This window comes from Bradysia coprophila, chromosome IV (assembly GCF_014529535.1).
Source record: "Bradysia coprophila strain Holo2 chromosome IV, BU_Bcop_v1, whole genome shotgun sequence".
Lineage (NCBI taxonomy): Eukaryota > Metazoa > Arthropoda > Insecta > Diptera > Sciaridae > Bradysia > Bradysia coprophila.
In genome coordinates, this window is record NC_050738.1 from 3,534,844 (window position 1) to 3,553,758 (window position 18,915).

Here is an 18,915-nt window from a genome sequence, read left to right on the forward strand (position 1 = left end):
ATTGGTGACAATGTCTTATATCAGCCATTAGTTTTTTTTTAACCGTTGGCTTCAATCCAGAAGCAGTGCTGTGTCCGAGCCCATCGATATACATGTCAGACGTTGGAATATACATATCCGAAGTAAGGCAGAAATGAAGCTGTCTGCCAGCCATTTCATACATACTGGACGTATGTTGACGAAATTTTTGTATCAGTATACCATCATCGGTGACAATTAAATGGTACATAGGCCATCCAGTCTACAAGGAGAATGGCAGAAGAAGACTGATTGTGGTTGCAATCGTTAGTCGTTGGAATTCTAATAGTAATGAATGGTACCAAAATTAGGCCACATGAGTGCAAGTCTACCGTACAACGCTTGAAAACTTTAGAGAGGCCAATTTGTGAGAGAATTTCATATTTTCTCTCGCAAAGTCGCCTCTCTAAGGTTTTTATGTGTTGTACGGTAGATAGAGAAGCCGGTAGAGACACGTCAAATTTTCGAAAGGTCGTTGACGGATGAATAGAAGCTATTAAATAGTTGTAGCAGTAGATAGACATTACCTCTACCAATATCCAAAAAATGGGAGATTTTTGGAGACCGCCTACGTAGAGGCCGACAGTAACTCAAAGTTTACCCCTCATATTTGGTCAAATTTGTGAATTTCAGATGATCCTGAAACACACTTATTACAATTTGTCGTAACCAAACGGGATAATTCTGATATGCTGACAGTCTCGGCTTTCCATCGACACCACATTTCCAATGAATCACATCAACGCATGTTCTAGTGGAATTTTTTACATATACCTAGAAAGGATTTCGACCCTAGAAGCCAAAACCACTTTCAAAAAAATTCTTCGAAGCTTGTTTGTCTAGTGTGAGGTGATCTAAAACAGAAAACATGCAATTTTCTTACAAAAATATCTCCAGTTACACGAGCCGTACAGGGTCGTGTGGGGTGTCATTAGAAAGGTAATCCCATGTACTATTGAGCCGAATAGAAACTTATTGGGTTTAAAATTCATCCACGCTGAGATATGTGCAGTTACAGTTTTCAACCGAAGACTTACACTGTTCTTACAGAAATTTCTCGAGGTTCACGAAAGGTAAATCGTCGTGTAGGATCATTTGAAAGGTAGTTTTATGTGCTTTTGGGCCAAATAGGGTCTTATGCGGTTTTGATGCATTCACTATGAAATAGAAGTTGAAATGTTGAAGTGCCCATATTTCATCGCATATGCATCTAAACCGCATGAGCCAAAATTTCACCTAAAAGCACATAAAATTACCTTTCGAATGATACCCCACACGACCATGTATGTTTTGTGTATCTCGAGAAATTTCTGTAAGAACAGTGTCAGTCTTCGGTTGAAAACTTTAACTGCACATATTTCAGTATGCAAAAATTTTAAACCCAGTAAGTTACCTTTCTAATGACACCCCACACGACCCTACACGGGTCGTGTAACTGGACAAGTTTTTGTAAGAAAAGTGCAAGTTTTCGGTTTTTGATCACCTTTCACCAGCCACACAAGCTTCGAAGAATTTTTTTGAAAGTGGATTTGGCTTCCACGGTCGAAGTCCTTTCTAGGTATATATAAGAAAGTCCACTGGAAAATGCGTCCGATTTCGGTAGGCTGTTTTTCAAAAGAATCCCTCTTTACAACCACTAGAAGGGAATTATGTTTTGTTCTGTTTCAAAAATGCAATCCACCGATTGGCATCAACGCAGGCTTCAATTCTCGTACAGAATCACTTATTCACTTATTCAAATCGGAGAACCCTTGTTCCCCAATCACCTGTCGTTTTAGCATTATCATTCGAATGTCGTTCGTTTTGTATAGTATCGAAAAGAAAACACAGATGCCGTTCCGATATAAATAAGTACGAGGCGATTCTTTATTTTCACTCAAAATCGAACATTTAAAAAAAAATACAATAATTAAGTTGGACATTATCATCAATGAGGCTCGAATGGTGGCTCACACAGTTCGTTACGAAACAATCAAATTAACAGTAGAATGGGATTATTATAGAGAGCCCGTTAAAGCGGTGTGCCCAACCGTCATTCTCCCCCAATTGGTGAAAGACGAATCAATAATTATTATTCACAAAACTAAACAAAATCACGTTTCACGTCAATTTAAAACACACACAAAAAACTAACATCCAAAATTATTGAATTTTTATGAGAAAAACAACCGCTCTATCATTTTGATGGTTGTACTGTCTTGCTAGAAAGGAAAGTCTTTAAATCCGGGACAATTGTTGCAATATGTTACACGGCCAACCGAGCGACTCCAGTCTTTCTTTTATAAGGAAAAACGGTAATGATATGAAATTTAGTACAGTCTGTGCAACCACACCCATCGGTTCCGGATATTGATGCGTTAGTAGAGCGAGCAGGGCGGTAAAGGAACATAAGCCAGCCGTAAATAAGATAAAGAATGGCAGTTCCTTCTTCGGATAAACGCTAACCTCATGAAATGCCGGTAACAATTCCCTATCGGCACATTCCGAGCATGTTGGATACGGATAAAATAGATGGCCACGTTCCAGTGGATATGGAATGGCTCGGAATGTTCCCTCCCACGTGCAGTGCAGTAAATTCAGTGCACCTTCGACGTTTTTCCAGTGTGACAAATGGAAGAACGAATAGGCCAACGCTTCGGAGTCGCCTCTTTTCAGTATGTGTTCGGGCGGCAGAATCAGTGGTTTCGTTTCAAGCAAATACTTCGGAACGTGCGGATTGAACTCAACGGCACGATGGATCGCCTCGACGGCGCTCATTTCCGATGCCGAGAGTCCCCTCTTCGAAGCGGTATCCGGTGAAAATTTGTCGGCTACGAGTCTGGCTTTCAGCAATGCGGACGTGTAGCATATGGTGGCCGATTTGGGCAGGGATATGTCATCGTATTTGGACAAAACTGCTTGGCAGTCGGTATATGCCTGCATTTCTAGCAATACTTCGATCAAATTTTCGTGGATATTCAGCACGTTCATAATCGGCAGAATTTCCTTGGTGAGATCACGGAACATTTTCACAGCCTCCTTCAGCTTTCCCAGTTTTCTTGCACACATTGCCAGACGTCGTTTGATGTAGATGAGAACATTTGTGTCACGGCGATGCATACCTTCGGCGACAGTGCCTTGATGCTGCAACGCTTGAGATTTTCTAAAAAACCGGAAAATTTCAATACGTGAACCAGTGAACCACGACACATCCTCCTGTATACATTGCCATTCACTTACCTGTAATTAGCTTCAGCGACCTTCAGGGCATTTTTCAATATTTTCTCAGCTTCAATTATCGTTGTCGCTTCCTCCTCTGCCAACAGAATGTACGCAGGTGCACACTCCGGATTCATTTCCAATGCACTGTGAGCGGCTTTGATTCGAACCACCGGATTCCTTTCACGCCAGGCCGTTTGCATTATTTCGTATTCGGCTTTACCAGCATCCCCTGACGATCAAAGAGAATTTTTAGTCAAATGAAACGAAACGGTAAACCGATCCGGTGTAATCGTATGATACCTTCACAGGTGAAGAATGTTTGATGGTCTTGAGCCGATAGATTCATGTCATAGTATGTGAGTGGTTCTTTGTTTGTAGCCCAATAGAACCGTTGGTATTCGGCGCCCCTAAACAGATTCAACGCTAAAAGAAAATGGAAAGTGTGACAAACCCGTGGAGTGTGGTCTTGCTGTTGCATTATTTACCATTTCGCCAAACTTTACACTCCGGTATTTGATTCGAACCATTTGTCTGATCTTGCTGACTTACTTCACCGTTGATCCATGGACTGATGTGGTTCAAAGACACTTGTTCTGTAATTTACAGTATGCATAGCGTAAGACACGATTTCGACTCAAACAATTCCAATTTTTTCTTTTTCGTTTACCGATAAATGAGGTTCCATATTTCCTGAAGTACCACCACTCGAATATCAATATCAGTCCAGATATCAGACTTGAGGTTCCAGTAAGGGCCACATAAAACTTTGGCGTTAAAGTGCTTAAGAACATTGTAGACATTTTCGGGATTTAATTTTCTTTTCACTTAAAATTAATTACAAACTCATCTAGTCGAGAAATGCCATCAAATCTGTTTTGACAATCATTGACAGGTTGCATTTCAACATAACCGTGGGTCGTGTCCTCACATCGGGATGGCGCTGCAGAATCCTAAACAGAGAGGAAAGATTAGAGCGACGAGAGAGAAGAGAGCGAATTTTATTTCAGTCAAGTTGGTTTTTCTTGTACAACCTGAATTTTGTACTGAAATGACAAAAAAGGAAAGGTGAGGAGGTTAATTCTAAATGCATAATGATCTGAATGGAAATGGATATTTTTTCGATAAAAATTCTATTTCAGAGAAAGGTTGATGTCAGAAAGCTTTCACGATAATTGCATGTCTAATATCACGAGCTTTTAACAATAACATAACTCCGTTCATTCACACAACAGAACAAAGAAAATATTCAATGCAAACTTAGCTGAAAATATCTTTGTTCTGTGACAGTGTGAATCAACAGTGTTACAAATTCTGCAACAATAATAACCACTATAAGAGGTGAAGAATTTCGGAGACTCTTTGAATTTAACTGACGTTTTTCAGGTACCTACTATGTAAATCTTATGACAAATCGCGGTTCAGTGTCGAACTTGATTTCTTTTGTACTGTCGTCGTATAGAAAAGGAGATGCACTTTTGATTGAAATATAAATTAAATTGAATTGTTGGATTGGTGCGACGATTTAAACGGAAAATAATTTAAGAATATTCAATCAGGTGCGTATTTTGGAAATTTAATTGGGTGAACGTAATGCAATAAACGCAGAATTCCTTGTTCGTATCAAAGCTCCGCCCTTTATTTTACATGTAATGATCGCAAATAATTCAATAATTTGCAAATAGTTTGATATAAACTTGGGACAGTAAATCGATACTGAATCAAGATATTGATCGCGATATTAATGGTTTTGAGTTTACAGCGAATTTGTTACATTACGAGCTTTTCGCAACCTTTTGAATTAGATCTTGCTATAGATCGTAAAATCGTTTTTTTTGCATTATTCAAGGTAACATAAATGAAATTCCTTTGATCATTTTTTTTTTTGTTTCGGCTCGGAGACTGTGCAATTAAGCTTTGATGAAGTGGTCTCGTATATTATGAACTTTAGTCAAAGTTAGTTCTACTGATTTTTGTACATTGACGATAAAGATAAACGATGAAAGGGTCGAATAAATGTTTACTTTTGCATTATAGCGAAATGTACGTTACAAATGGAGTGAACGAAACTGTATTATTCTAATGCGAGTGCTTTTAGATCAAATGATGTGCTTTCAAGCTGTAAAAGATGAAACAAAACTGTAATTTTTCCGAAAGAAATTGTGTAGCGTTGCCTTGGATAGGACTCGGAACAGTTTGTTCTGGACAGAACTGATCTGAAATTAGTGTATCTAAAAAATTTCAGATCAGATCACTTCAAACTGAATCTGATCCGAATTTTGATAACACCGGACTCACTTTTTTCAGATTTCTAACACTAATCTGATCACTTCAGATCGCATAAAAACAAATTTTCAGATTTCGATCTGCAAATTTTCGGGTCCGTCTGAAAATAATTCGGATTGATCTGATCTGATGCGATTCCAAGCCTTGATAACTTCGAAAAAATGGTTCGTCGACCTATTGCTTGAAAACGGATAAAGACGTGGAAATTTCCGTTTTACGGACGGCTGCATCCCCTGTTACTGAGAGCGACGACAAAAATAAGTAACGATCAGTAGTGAAGATTTCAATCAGCCAAGAATACTTTAATAGATCAAATCAAGTAATAGATTTGGTTACATCCGAATGATATGACTAAACATTTTCAATTCACTCAACATTCTCATATGACTATACATTAGAATGTTGAGTGAATTGAAAATGTTTAGACTTCTGTGTTAGGTGGATATACTGAACTCGGTGGCGGCCCTCAATAGAAAAAAAGTTTTTTCGAAGAATCAGCTCAGATATAGTGGAACGGGTTTTCTGAGTCCTCTGAGGTCCAATCACTCCTAACAATACTCTTTTTTTGGGTACCCTTTCTAAAAAACATTTTTTTGCTCGTGAAAATCCATACCAAAAAATATTGCATTAGAGGCATCAGCTCAGACATTGCGGTGTAGTTTTTTTTGTATGCTCTGGAGTCCTTTTACTACCAGAAATGCTCATTTTTTGGGTCCCTTTCATAAATTTTTTCCCACCGTGTGAACAGCTTATGTCTTAAACTTGATGATTCTTGTCTAGAAATGACTCTACTACTTGATGAGAGAGATTGCACCGATATCATCCCAATAAGGAGGTAGGATGGAATAACTTACGAGTATTGGTGAATTAGAATCGGGAGTGAAACATCGTATCTTTTCGGTAGTTCTGTTCTCACTATCAAAGTTGGGTGAGGGATGCAGTTCAAAGTTCTATTTTTAGAAGTCGTTACGATCAGCCAATCAATATTTTAGACTACATACCACTGGATAGAAATTTGCAGGTTTTTATTGCTTTCTATGACTGTTGCTTGTGTGAACATTTTGTTACGAATTAGTAACTTTAAAATGTCCTAAGTCTTGATTTCCACTTACTCCGGTTACGCTCCGTTCACTCTTTAAACAATAAAAAAGAGTCGTGGTTTAGCTATACGCAAGCTAAACGACGTAAGTGGAAATCCAGCATAAGGCAAAATTTATGCAATCGTTTTGAATATGTTCATATAATTATTCAAAAATAAACAAAACAAATTTTATTGAATGACTCCAAGCAGGTAAAATATGCCGATTAAATAATGAGTTGAGTTCGGAGGGTTTACTTGAGTAATCCCTTAATTTCAGTTTTTCATTTTTTTATAAAGAAATTTTTCATTTCAAAGATTCAATTTCGATGAAATTTTCAGGTAGTTTTTTGTCTGATTCTGAAATTAACTTGCTACGGCCCTGACAAACCTTCAAAGAATTCTTTTCGGTTGTAAACATTTTTTATTGCATTTTTTGTATCCCTTTCTTTAGTCACGTGACGTTTAAGATGCATTTGAGGTGCTGACTAATAAACAGAAAACACGATAACACCTGCAAACACCGGGTTGACAACATTGCTGCACGTCTAACGTTAGAGGAATGTTAGAGCAAATAATCAGTTTAACACAAAATTTGACGACAGCAGACGTTGATAATTTTAAAAGTGAAATTGACAAATTTTTACTGTAAGTTGAGATTCAGTCCACACCGTAGTGCTTTAAGAAAAATTAGTTTAAATATTGAACAATAAAATCAATAAGGAATATGTGGCCCCGAAACGATGGTACATTTGTTACACCTCATGGTCAGCAAGTACCCCAACAAATTGCTAAGCAACCAGGTGCCATTCCCTCGTCATCAGACGTTGCCCGAGTGAAAAACGGTGGTTTGTTAAATCTACATTTATCTGCAGTCTCGTTTCACTTACATAAACTGATTGGCTTTTCAGATAATTCGAATGTAAACCCATCAAATGGAGCATTCGATCCGGACGACGAAATCGATTATTCGGATTCTGAATTTGATGAGGATTGTTCCGAATTCGATGAAGATGATTCGGAGCTGGAAAATGAGGCAATTCTTGCCAGTCATCTCATGCAAATGCAACACCAGGCCAATATGTAGTATGTCCGAATGTTAAACCTTTTCCATACTTTCGTTTCTCTATAAAAAATGTTGTCTTCCTTTGGTACCCAGCGCCCCCAATGCTTTGGCAAATGTTAGCAGTGCAGCACATGATGCCAGTCATTATAGTGCCTTAAATGCATTGAGTCAACTCAGCACTTCAGTTGCCCCCAATTATGGCATGCAAGGCCAGAATGTTGACCCGGCTAATCATAGCGCTGTAATAGCTGCACTGAGTCAACTATCCGGAGCACCTGCGTACATGCAAAATCAGCAGAAAGTCAAGGACCCTAATCAGAATGCTGCAAATGCAATGGGACAAATGGGTGTTTCAATGGCACACTGGCAGCAGGCCCAGGCCCAAGCTCAGGCCCAACAAGCAATGCATGCAGCTTATATGCAACAAAGTCAGGCCTACGCAGCAAATGGCCATAAAAGTGGTGATCAAAATTGCAACAATAACAAAGATGACTCAAGAAGCGATATTAAGAAGGAGGTAGTGAAGGCCATACCAAACAACGTCAGAAACAGTACCAGTACACCCAATCGCATGTCGTCATCAAAAGGTGGTGGTACAATCCGACCACGAGTTCCACCGTATCGATGTCGAAACGAGACAGGTAACATTTTTATAGCAATCACCGACCTCGGTAACGCTACTGGTAACGCACAGCCGGAAATTTTGCTTTAATTTCTTAAACATCCTTAGGGGTCGATTTGTTCCAACTTCGAAGAAGGGAATTTGAGGAAACATTTACAACAGAAGATGATAGTGCTTCTTCGTCGCCAATCAAAGACCTCACAGCAAAGCTGAAACATTTAAAAATTCTGAAACTGTTTCGTCGCAATAAAACTTCGAGAGAGAATTTAGTTACCATCTCGTCCATCAACCCAGATTTACCAAGTCTACGCGATGCAGGCAACTGTATCGAAACTAATCAAGGTAACGATTGAACGCTCATCTTGTCGTAGAGATTTAACCGAACCGTTTTCAATTCCAACAAAAAGACGAAGGGAAGAGCCAACTGCAGAAAATTTCGGAAGTTTTATTGAAACCATCGGAGAAGGGTTCCATTTGGACGAACACTGAACACGATACGGATAATCAGAACAATATGATAGTCAATCGGTCATCATCTTATGAGAAATCCATTCAAGCGTTTCTCTTCAGATCAAACTTTCCGGTAAGACAAAGACAAAAATTGTTTCGAGTTTTGAGCGTTAACTATCACGACATGTTTACAGGAGCATTTCTTAGCCATACGCCTCTTACAATTGAGCATAGAGGACGTTCAGCAGCTCATACGGCAAATTGATTTACTAGAAAATGTCCAAGACAAATTGACCGAAACAGTTCGTACCGAATCACTGAGCGGACCAGCTTTAATGTCGTGCGACTTGAATGAACTGAAGAAGGTAAATTTTAACAGTTTTTTTCCGCCTAGACGAGAATGTAGCATTTTTGTCTTAATTTGCAGTCACTGGATCTGAACCTGGGACACTGGACAATTTTTGAGCAATTGATCACTGGCCTGCGCAACATACAATACGACGAATTTTTAAAATTGAACATTGAAAAGCAGGTAGGACGCGTCGTGCAAGTGAAATAATTTTCATTGAACAGAGAAGTTGACGTCAGATGAATCAATTTTCCATTTTTCTCACCCAGATAAAAATTTCGCAAGAATTCCACGATAATGCCCTCGACGGTCCCAATAGTCGATGTTCGAGCTTGTCCAGCGAATCACAAACGCAGCCGATCGCAGATGCGAGAAAGAAGGACATCAATGAAGGTAAATAGTGGTGCGAATATTCATCTTATATTCGCGATAAATAATTCTTTATGGTTTATGCAGATGTAAAAGCATCATTGGGTGTCAAGTCTCAGAACGGCAGTCAAACAGTTCTGCATTAAGATGAAGGAATTCATCCGCCATTATTAAGCCATCACCGGATTATTGTACATTAAGAGATATATAGTTACTATAAAAGATTGGAAAAATGAATTTGTTGCCATAAGAGAGAAGGTTTTACCAGGAAAATTGAGAATAAAATTATAGAATGAAAGACAAAGCTGTTGGAAAGATGCACCACTTACGAAATTTCAACGCTCAAAATTGGATCATTCAACGTGATTGAACAAGTATCGACGTCATAATGCACGTGGAGATAAAGGTAGGTACCCTAAGCCAGGTATTCAACATTAAAACCCTTTTGGATTTCTTTTATGTCATTTTTACTTCACAATTATGGGTAGAATCCAAAACGATATTCATGTATGCTTTCACAATTGAGTAATTTCCTCCTAAATCAGCGCCGACCGGGAAAACAAAAGGCGCTCCTGTGAAATGTAGAGAAAAGTTCCAAAAAACTCTATTGAAAGACGACAATATATCAAATTCAATAAAATTACTGAAAGCGCTCTTGTGATTTTCCAAGTCGCCTCATATAGCCAGTCTGGGTCTATCAGTCGTAGGTCTTTTTGGTTTATTTAACTACAAAGTCCGTTTAGTCAAAACTTTTTGAAAGTGTAACCCACTCAACCTTCAAACCGACAAAACATGTAAACCATCCACTAATATTTCGTTGCACCTGAGGGGTGACAAGGTATCTTTCCTAAACATATTAAACCCAACGTAATTCGTTAATCCTTAAAGAGGTTTTCGAGTAAGCCTTCAAAAGAAGCTTTCGGCTCGAAAAAGCCCATCGAATCTAGGTCATAATTTCGCGAATCTCTGGATTTTCCCGAGAATTTTTCAATTTCGAGAATTTGGAGAATTTACAAGAATTTACACTAATTTTTTGAACTTCGAGAACTTTTCAAAAACTTTTAGAATTTTAAAGAATTTCCAGATCTTTCAAGAATTCACGCCGTAAGTGTGCCTAAATTTGAATTTTAAGTGAACGATTCGATGAAAAAGTGAACCGAAAAATACATTTCAACGCTTCCTTATATGAAAATGACGCTACGTTAGAAAGACCTCCGCACTTTCCATTTTGAATTTCGACCGCACTTACGGCATAAATTTTGAAAATTTTCAAGAATTTGATGAAATCACTACAGTTTTTTCACATTTACGCCAGAGAAATGATAAGTTGGTATGCCTGTGGCGAGATAGAAGGAATCTGAGGTTAAAAATTGTGTACGGTATGGGAGACAATTACATACGAATTCTCTCAGGAGAGGTGCCAATTTTTTCGACATGCTCCTTCTATCTCGCCACAGGCGTACCAACTTATCATTTCTCTGATTTACGCATTATACGTGGTTTGCGGTACACCATTCAATTCTATCAAGACACTACAGTTTGTAAACCAAAGGCTTATGCAGAATCATCAACAGCTGAACTTCACCAGCTGATCAAAAAACACACTCAACTTGTATAATATACAATCAAAACACACTCTAAACAACGAGTTTACTACAGTCATACGTGTTACGTGCGCACATAGATGATCTTAACGTGTACACTATAATTATGTAGCTTGCCTTTGAATTGTTTTCCATACAAAGGTATTGTCTTTGTCAACCAGCTGAAGATGTTCAGCTTTTGCTGATTCTGCATAAGGCTTTGGTTTACAAACTGTAAAATTTAGATAATTTCCAGAAATTTAGAGAATTTTCAACAATTTCGGGATTTTTCGAGAATTTTGAAAATTTGCAAGAATCCATTTAACGAAAATAGCCCTGTGTAACATACTGATATTCTCTGCAATAGCTTCAATAAGATATGACGAGCTCTGACTATCCTTTCAATCTGAATACGATTTCTAGCGTATAAAAAATCGTCAAAGCCATCAGTTGAAACCGATCACATTCGTCAAGAAAACTGCTTATTGATGACAAAGCACCTTTTAGGATAATCCGTGGATGTCCCGTGGAACTCTAGATCCCAGAAACATTGTTTGCATTGACGTCACATACGATACATAGGGGGTCTAAACCACTTTACGTCTTCCTTAAGAGGAATGGACCCTTTGCAAATTTGTAGCCTACATTTAGGCGGAAAAATATTCATTTTTTGATGATTTCTCTGAACCAAAGTATTTTTTCGAAAATGTAAAACCATTAACCATTTAGTTTTACTTTTTCAAAAAAAGATTTTGGTTCAGAGAAATCATCGAAGAACGAATATTTTTCCGCCTAAATGTAGGCTACAAATTTACAAAGGGGTGAGCGCTCTTAAGACGGCATCGGCATGTAAAAAATCCAGCTCCACATCGAAAATAAAATCGATTGCATGCTATAGTCCAATTAACATTCAATTTATTATCAGCATTAATCAGCTCCATTAGATTTGGTTACATTTTAATACATTAATGTTGGGGTGTAGCTCCATCGAAAGGGGAGGGTGATCACATTAGCCCATTTTTTTTATTAATTCAATTGATTTAGTTAACCTTTCCCATTTTTGCTTTGAGATTTTCTCTACTTTTTTCTCGTTTGTCCATTTTATTGACATCACTTGCTCGCAAAATTAATAGCCCAATTTACAGGCCAAAAGTTAATTTTCGTTAATTTAATTTTAGATTGAAATCCCTTTGAAAATATAATAATGTTCGATGTGTTAAGCGGGATGTGACGATTTGTTCAGTTCAAGAAAAATAAAAATAATTTCTTTTAACGATAAAACTATAAATGCAATCACTCCACAGCAATGATTTGCTTATTTAGGTATGTCATTAAAGCTTGCAATCTCTTTTTGATATTTTTCTGATCATCCAGTGCACATCCAAGCAGTGCCATTTCGAATTTTTTATCGGTGATCCGTTCGCCATCGGTACCACCGTCACTGCAACAATTCAGATAATGTTGACAGTGTAGCCGAGCTGCTATGCGATCGGTTGTGGTTATCACTGTATCGATTAAACTGTTCACTTGGTGCAGTGATTCCTCTTGGGCCTTATCACGTATTGTCGTTACATTCAAGACAACCGTTGCCAGACGAGTTGATATGCGACCCAGGTAACAGTTCAGCTCTTCTCGTTCATCTGGAATGGAAAGCATTGCATTTTAGCAGCGACAGTCGATGATAAATTAGCGAATTTCATTCGTACATTCATTCAAATCGGAAAAGTTTTCATTGTTTCGTATCAAGTCCATAGACATCAGCAACGAATCACGTTTGTCTTGAAGGTCTCGGGCTTCACGTCGCAGTCTTTCAACACTCGTATCCAACTGATCTAATATGGTCAAGAATCTAAAGAAAAATTGGAACGGTCAACCTTCGGTCGTAGGTGTCGATTGATCGAAAATAAAGAATGTAACGAAAAGCAACAAACAAAATTATTGTCGAGGTCATCGGACCATTGCCGTATTTGAGCTGGATAGAACAATAACGTTCTCAGAATAGGACGTCTAGTTCCCCCACTTCACAACATATAATATCTCTTGAAATCGGCCATCCAATTTTATGTTCTGCCAATGTACCTTTTCACGCCGGTTTCCGCTACTACATTGCCACTATTCGATTCCTCAATTTTTGGTATGTTCCATCCTATCGCATTTTCCACAGCCGTGTCTGTTGAACTATCGACCTCCATTTCTTCAGGTATAGCCGAGTTTTTACTAAAGAAATTTGACGACGCCAGCTACAATGAAAAAGGAAAGTGTTTGAGGTTCTATTGTCCTCAATGTTCTACGTCTATTTTACTTTTGTACTTGTCGGCAAAAAGAGGAATGTCGAGAATAATAAACAAGTTTTTTTCGAGGTTATGACGATAATTATTGGCCTGTCACTCTGATCGCATCAGCTGTCGTGAAAACTCTCTACTTTTGTCACAATAAAAGACACAGAGCCATCTTGGCGTCAACAATTTGCATAACACACATGAAATGGAATAATTTCAAGAATTTTAATATCTCCTAGGAATCTCTCAAGGTTCGAGAACTATGTCCACAAGTAATATAAAAATGATGCTTAAATTCTAGCTAAATGACTCACTTTTCCCATTAAAATAAGAAAAAAGTTCAAATTAGATAAACCGTCGCCTCGACCGTCGCTCACATTCCGATTCAACCTTCTTTAAAATTTAACGAAGCCAATCATAACGAAACCAACCCATAAATTTATGTTTTATCGAGAAGTATAATGCTTCGTGGATTTACGAAGGGTAAGTGGCCCTCGACATTTCTTTTTAATGTTCCAGACATTCTAGGGATAGACATGATTACTTGAAGTGGATTTTGCTAGGCAGGATTTCCATTTTAATTGCCTTAAATGGCTAATTTATGTAAAACAATCCGTATACCAGACAGTTACGATGCTGGCTCCAACTGCCCTACAGTCTGCAGTAATTACAACTTCTCAATTCGGTGAAATATTTGTGACGGCGACTATGATATAAGTTGTTTATTTCGCATCAGCTGGTCCACTCATACAAACAAAACTTCCTTTACGTCTTTATACCGTTTTGGCACTATCAGCTGTATAAGCACTTTTGTGTGTATGAGTTAACTAACTGAATAACAGCTGAAAAGAATTCAATAATATTGTCACGAGCCAATACAATGGTTACCGTATATATACAGCTATGTCATCTGTTATCGACATCGCAGACAAAAATAAGTGATGAGCTTTGGCCACGGAGGTTTTATATATCAAGATGTATGTTCAGACTATTGTTTATTGAAATGGTAAATTTAAGTTGAAAATATTTTAGATTCGGATCAACCGAAGGGAAAGTTTCGATAATCGTTATACTAATGACATAGAGTTGCTCTATGACTATTGATTAAGTGCTTACCGCAGCCCAAGTAAAATAATATTCACCGCTGGCTGTTATCGCTCATTTCTTGCTTATACCATTGAGTTTACCGTTGACAAATTATTTCCGCTTGTCAACTTTAATTTTTGACATATTTTCCCTTTTAAATACATCTGTTTCACGTCGTCTTTACCGGAGAGCCTCCATGGTATCGGATAGTTGGCATTGATGTCGAAATTATATTGAACATCATTTTATAACATTTGTACAAACTATACTATACACTGTCAGGTTTAGCTCTTTTTTTTATTATTAGCGTGCCGTGTCTCTTGGTATCGTTGACGGTCGTGTGTATTGGTGGTGTGTCTTTTGCATTGATAAAATAAAAAGTAAATAATAGAATTTCGAGCAATTATAAATGAAAATGTTGAAAAAAATTCAGTTGCCAATTGTCATTTGAACGGTAGTTGTAAATGGTTCATAAAAATAATATTGCCCGTTCGCGAATTTCATTCAATTTTTTATTGATAGAAAAATATTGTATCGATTAGAGACTCTTTCGTTAAAACCACCCATCAGCAGTGTGCTTCGTGTGTGTCGCCAAAAGTATATAGATACATCGTGTGGTTTTTTCTAAACACATTTATTGTTATAATTCATTTTATCGTGTGTTGATTTCGATTGCAAAATTTATTATTTGTGGAACTGGTTGATAAGAGGAACATAATAAAAAGAAACAATAAATTCGCTTTGATTGACCTATAACGGTACATATATTTTGCTTGGAAAGTACACCAACAACAACAACAACAACAAAGCTGTAAAGTAAGTGAAATCGAATCATTTTTTTTTTGCTTCTTAAAGTCAAGAGTTCATTAAATTTTTATCAAAACGAAGACGCGAGAGAAAAAGAGATGCTGATCAGTTGTTGGTATATACACTGTCAAAAAATGACATGAGACGATTTTTTTGTTGTGTAACAAATTAATGGACCGATCTTTTTGAAATAAATTTTTATTTCCATTTTGAAAATATGAATTTTGTTGTTGTCAAGTGGTGTGTATGGTGGTTATTTCCATTCATTTATTTTTTCATTTCATTCGTCTGATAAAATGGAACAGATTAACCTAGTATATAGGAATATTAAGCGGCTAATAATTCTAAAAAATAAATAAATTTTTGTCTTAAAGTATTAAAACTTGTGTTTGTTGTTTATTTATTATCCGTTAATATTATTAACTGCGGTCAGTACCTACACATATTTTTATAGATAAAATAATCGCATCATTTGCAATAACTACGGCAATAAAACAATCTCTTGTCAGTATACCCAACAAATTATAACTAGTCTAGGTACATAATTTTCCATTAATCCGATCTTTCTTTGTTGAGTTGTAGAATTAGAATGGAAGTTTCGTTGTTCACTCACTAGAGAAATGATGTAATATGTTAGACCGATCATACTTTTTGGCTGATCAAATATTCAGATTCAGATTATTCTCAGCGCTAAATTCATACTATATCACAACATAGAGCTTTTTACGCCTTATACGAGACAATCCATTGGAATAATTCGTTCATGTTTGCTTTCGAATAGAAACTGAGACTTTACGTATCGGAAGTGGTTCAATAACCTTCTCCAGCTTAAAGCTAGTAACTTGGAAACAGGAAGATTTTATACATTTTAGCATTTAAAAAAAAAAAAAATTGTGAAAATTACAGTGAACGACATCTCAAATGTCTCACTGTCAAATTTTTCTGAGAATTTTATTGTGCCATTGCAAATTCACAATGACATTCTCTGAAAAAAATGACAGTGAGACATTTGAGTCGTTCACTGTAAGGAAAATTCAAGAAAATATTTTTTAGGCGTTTACCCCGACTATTTTTTATATAAACGGTAAGTCAGGGCGAGGGGTTGCTCGCTTTGATTTACTAAAAATTGATTTACCGTGATTTGCTCAAGGTTCTGAAAGAACAGGTTAAGACACTCACAAAGGCGGTTGAAATCAAATTTGTTAAACACATTCCTTTCATATTGTGTGAAAATTCAAATTGAAAACAAAATGTTTTTTTTTGTGAAGTTGAAATCGTTATATAAAGTATCTCAAACCTAGTTGGCACCACAGGAAAATTTTGATTCCACCGATTTGCCAAGTTAAATGACTGTATTTCATTGATTTATCACGATTTGTAGCTAAGTTACTTAGTTTGACCTGGTTAATCAATGGTTGATCACTGGTTAATCATGGTAAATCAGGTTAATCGAAAAGAGTGAGCAACCCCGTCGGGACAGGGCACTATTTTCCTATTTCTCGAAAATGGTTTAGGGGTTTTGCTAAACTTGTGGATTTGAATTGTACTCAAACCGCTTAACTCAACAATAAAACACAGAGAAGGGTCACTGTCAGTTAATTTAAAAAAATTTCAGACGCTTCAGGAAAGAATCTTTCAAACATTTTCATATTACCAAATCCTACAGTGGTTCATCATCTTTTATATCTTATCTATCATTAGTAATCATTGATAGTTAGGTCTGTAAACGAAAAAATCAAAAAAAATAAATCGGGAACAATATCTAAAACGATTCCATATCAAAACAAACATCGTGTGGATGGTCACTTGATTGTTATGAGTCTGATCATTCATTACGCCACAGTCAGGCTTTTGAGTAAGATTTTCATTTGTCATTTGGGACCAGCAACTTCATTTCGACATCAACTTCTAAGTCCACTCAAAAACACTCAAAAACAAATGTTTTTGTTGCCTACCCCATGCGAAAGTTGACCATTACATAGCAGTACGCCCCATGTGAAATTATATGAGGAATATCTTCGATTCATTATCATTCCTATGAGACAATGTCTCATTGAGACATTCAACTCAAGTGGCGTTGTATACCTCGCCTTCGGCTCGGATTGCATTTTGTCACAAAATTCAGGGATTCCACGCACTCACTTTTCTCACTTTTTCCAACTATTTTCAATATCTGAAAAAGTGAGGAACTATTTGCTCTATTTCTCACTTTTTTCAACTATTTTCAGACCCTTTACTCACTTTTTTTTAAATCAATTAAAATAGATTAGAAAATGTTATAATTGTAAAGTTTCGCCTGCGGCGCTAGAAAATTTCCTTTTTCTCTTTTATAAATTTTCTATTGCCTTGCAAAAGGCATTAAACCAGAGTAACCTCTAGAGCACACAAAAACGTCGTGTCGTCGTTTCTGAGATGAATCTACGTATCTCCGCTGCGTATTTGCATTTATGCATCAATAGCTATATTTTTTAACAATGGTATTGACCGTTCACGCACAAAAAAAGATTTTATAAAAATCCTAAGCTTTAAAAATTGTTAGTATTTTCCAATTCCTTTTGGAATCCTTATCAATAAGGATGGAAATCGTCAATTGAAAGAGTTAACTGATAGTGCACCTTCTTTTAGATTTTTTTAGAAGGATTGCGCAAATGATTGAATTGACGTATAAGGTGGAAGGTATACATTATAACCAAGACGCTTTCAAGTTATAAGTCAGGCTCTTATAAGTAAATTTTCAAAACATCCAAAAACTTTAACCTCAACATTTTTGAAAATTTATTAAAAAATTTAAAATTTGCTACTAACTTATAAGTGTCTAAAATAAAACAAGTAACTTCCACCTGAGTCACTTGCGCAATATTTCTATTTCACTTGAATAACCTTAAGGTTCACTATATTGCAGTCCAGTATTTTGTGGATGGATGTTAAATTGACATAAAAATTACAGGAACAAAACTTTACCCTAGAAGTATGATCCTAATAATGTACCTAACATTCATCCTGCATTAAATTTCCTTGACGCGATGCTTAAGCGAAGATTCCGTCGACCTAACCTCTCCTGTTGTACAGAATTCTTCTACCAATTTCAGATTGAAACTTTTACCTTTTTTAAATCAATCAATCAATCAAACCTTCTACATATTTTTGAGCCAGTTGCTGTTAGGACTGTCAAAAAATTGCAAGGAGAATCAGGCATCTTATATCTACTGATTTCTCTTTAATGTTTTGGCACTTTCTCCCAGAGAAATGATAGAATGCGCATGAGGATGACAGCTGGGCGCTAGGGTAGAGCAGGCCCCAAAATTGTATGAAATTCTCTCACATACAATTCAGCTGTCATCCTCATGCGCATTCCATCTCGCCACAGGCGTACCAACTTATCATTTCTCTGCTGTCTCCCTGTCTATGAAATACATTGGTTACAGTATATTCTTCATTTCATTTTTTTTTGCTATATCGCTAAATGATTGACCTGTAGCACAGCCCTGCTACTAGCATGAACATAAAAAATATTCGGAGGCTGATGAAATCTCAGTAGGCACTGCGTTTCTTTTGTATAGATAGATAGATGACTTCGATGTGTGAGTTAAAACATACAATACAAACAATCGTAAGCGGTAGCTCTTATCACTAAAGCCTCCACATTTGACACTTGTCAATTCAGTGTTCATGCTAGGAGCAGTGCTGTGCCTGTAGCTTCATGCAGGCGAAACATAGGCGTGGT

General features: G+C 36.9%; 4 protein-coding genes across 5 annotated transcripts in view; 2 read left to right on the top strand and 2 right to left on the bottom strand.

Moving 5' to 3' along the window:
• Positions 1–1,851: 1,851 nt before the first annotated feature.
• Positions 1,852–4,747, bottom strand: LOC119085831 (protein ST7 homolog). The gene is made up of 6 exons (XM_037196331.1): positions 4,611–4,747; positions 3,887–4,169; positions 3,705–3,812; positions 3,520–3,642; positions 3,238–3,448; positions 1,852–3,160 (listed from the first exon to the last, which is right to left on the bottom strand). The coding sequence occupies exons 2-6, from the start codon at positions 4,017–4,019 to the stop codon at positions 2,236–2,238; spliced, it is 1,500 nt and encodes a 499-aa protein (XP_037052226.1). The 5' UTR covers positions 4,020–4,169; positions 4,611–4,747; the 3' UTR covers positions 1,852–2,235.
• LOC119085826 lies at positions 4,640–9,734 on the top strand. Of its 2 annotated transcripts, XM_037196326.1 has the most exons (11): positions 4,640–4,775; positions 7,035–7,228; positions 7,304–7,428; positions 7,492–7,666; positions 7,740–8,287; positions 8,377–8,610; positions 8,676–8,851; positions 8,913–9,083; positions 9,146–9,250; positions 9,337–9,460; positions 9,524–9,734. In XM_037196326.1, the coding sequence occupies exons 2-11, from the start codon at positions 7,143–7,145 to the stop codon at positions 9,580–9,582; spliced, it is 1,803 nt and encodes a 600-aa protein (XP_037052221.1). In that variant the 5' UTR covers positions 4,640–4,775; positions 7,035–7,142; the 3' UTR covers positions 9,583–9,734. The 2 variants fall into 2 exon arrangements, with proteins under 2 accessions (XP_037052221.1, XP_037052222.1); XM_037196327.1 differs by lacking the exon at positions 4,640–4,775 and having other exon boundaries at positions 7,066–7,206.
• Positions 9,735–11,919: 2,185 nt separating this feature from the next.
• On the bottom strand, positions 11,920–13,476 carry LOC119085851 (BAG family molecular chaperone regulator 2). Its single transcript, XM_037196360.1, has 4 exons — positions 13,322–13,476; positions 13,099–13,259; positions 12,726–12,868; positions 11,920–12,659 (listed from the first exon to the last, which is right to left on the bottom strand). Exons 2-4 carry the CDS (start codon positions 13,209–13,211, stop codon positions 12,313–12,315), a joined length of 603 nt encoding a protein of 200 aa, XP_037052255.1. The 5' UTR covers positions 13,212–13,259; positions 13,322–13,476; the 3' UTR covers positions 11,920–12,312.
• A 1,204-nt stretch (positions 13,477–14,680) lies between these two features.
• Positions 14,681–18,915, top strand: part of LOC119085849 (protein pinocchio) — a 29,001-nt gene continuing 24,766 nt past the window's right edge. Inside the window, exon 1 of the mRNA XM_037196355.1 lies at positions 14,681–15,200. The gene's annotated coding sequence lies outside the window, so the exon portion shown is untranslated. The remainder of the gene's footprint in view (positions 15,201–18,915) is intronic.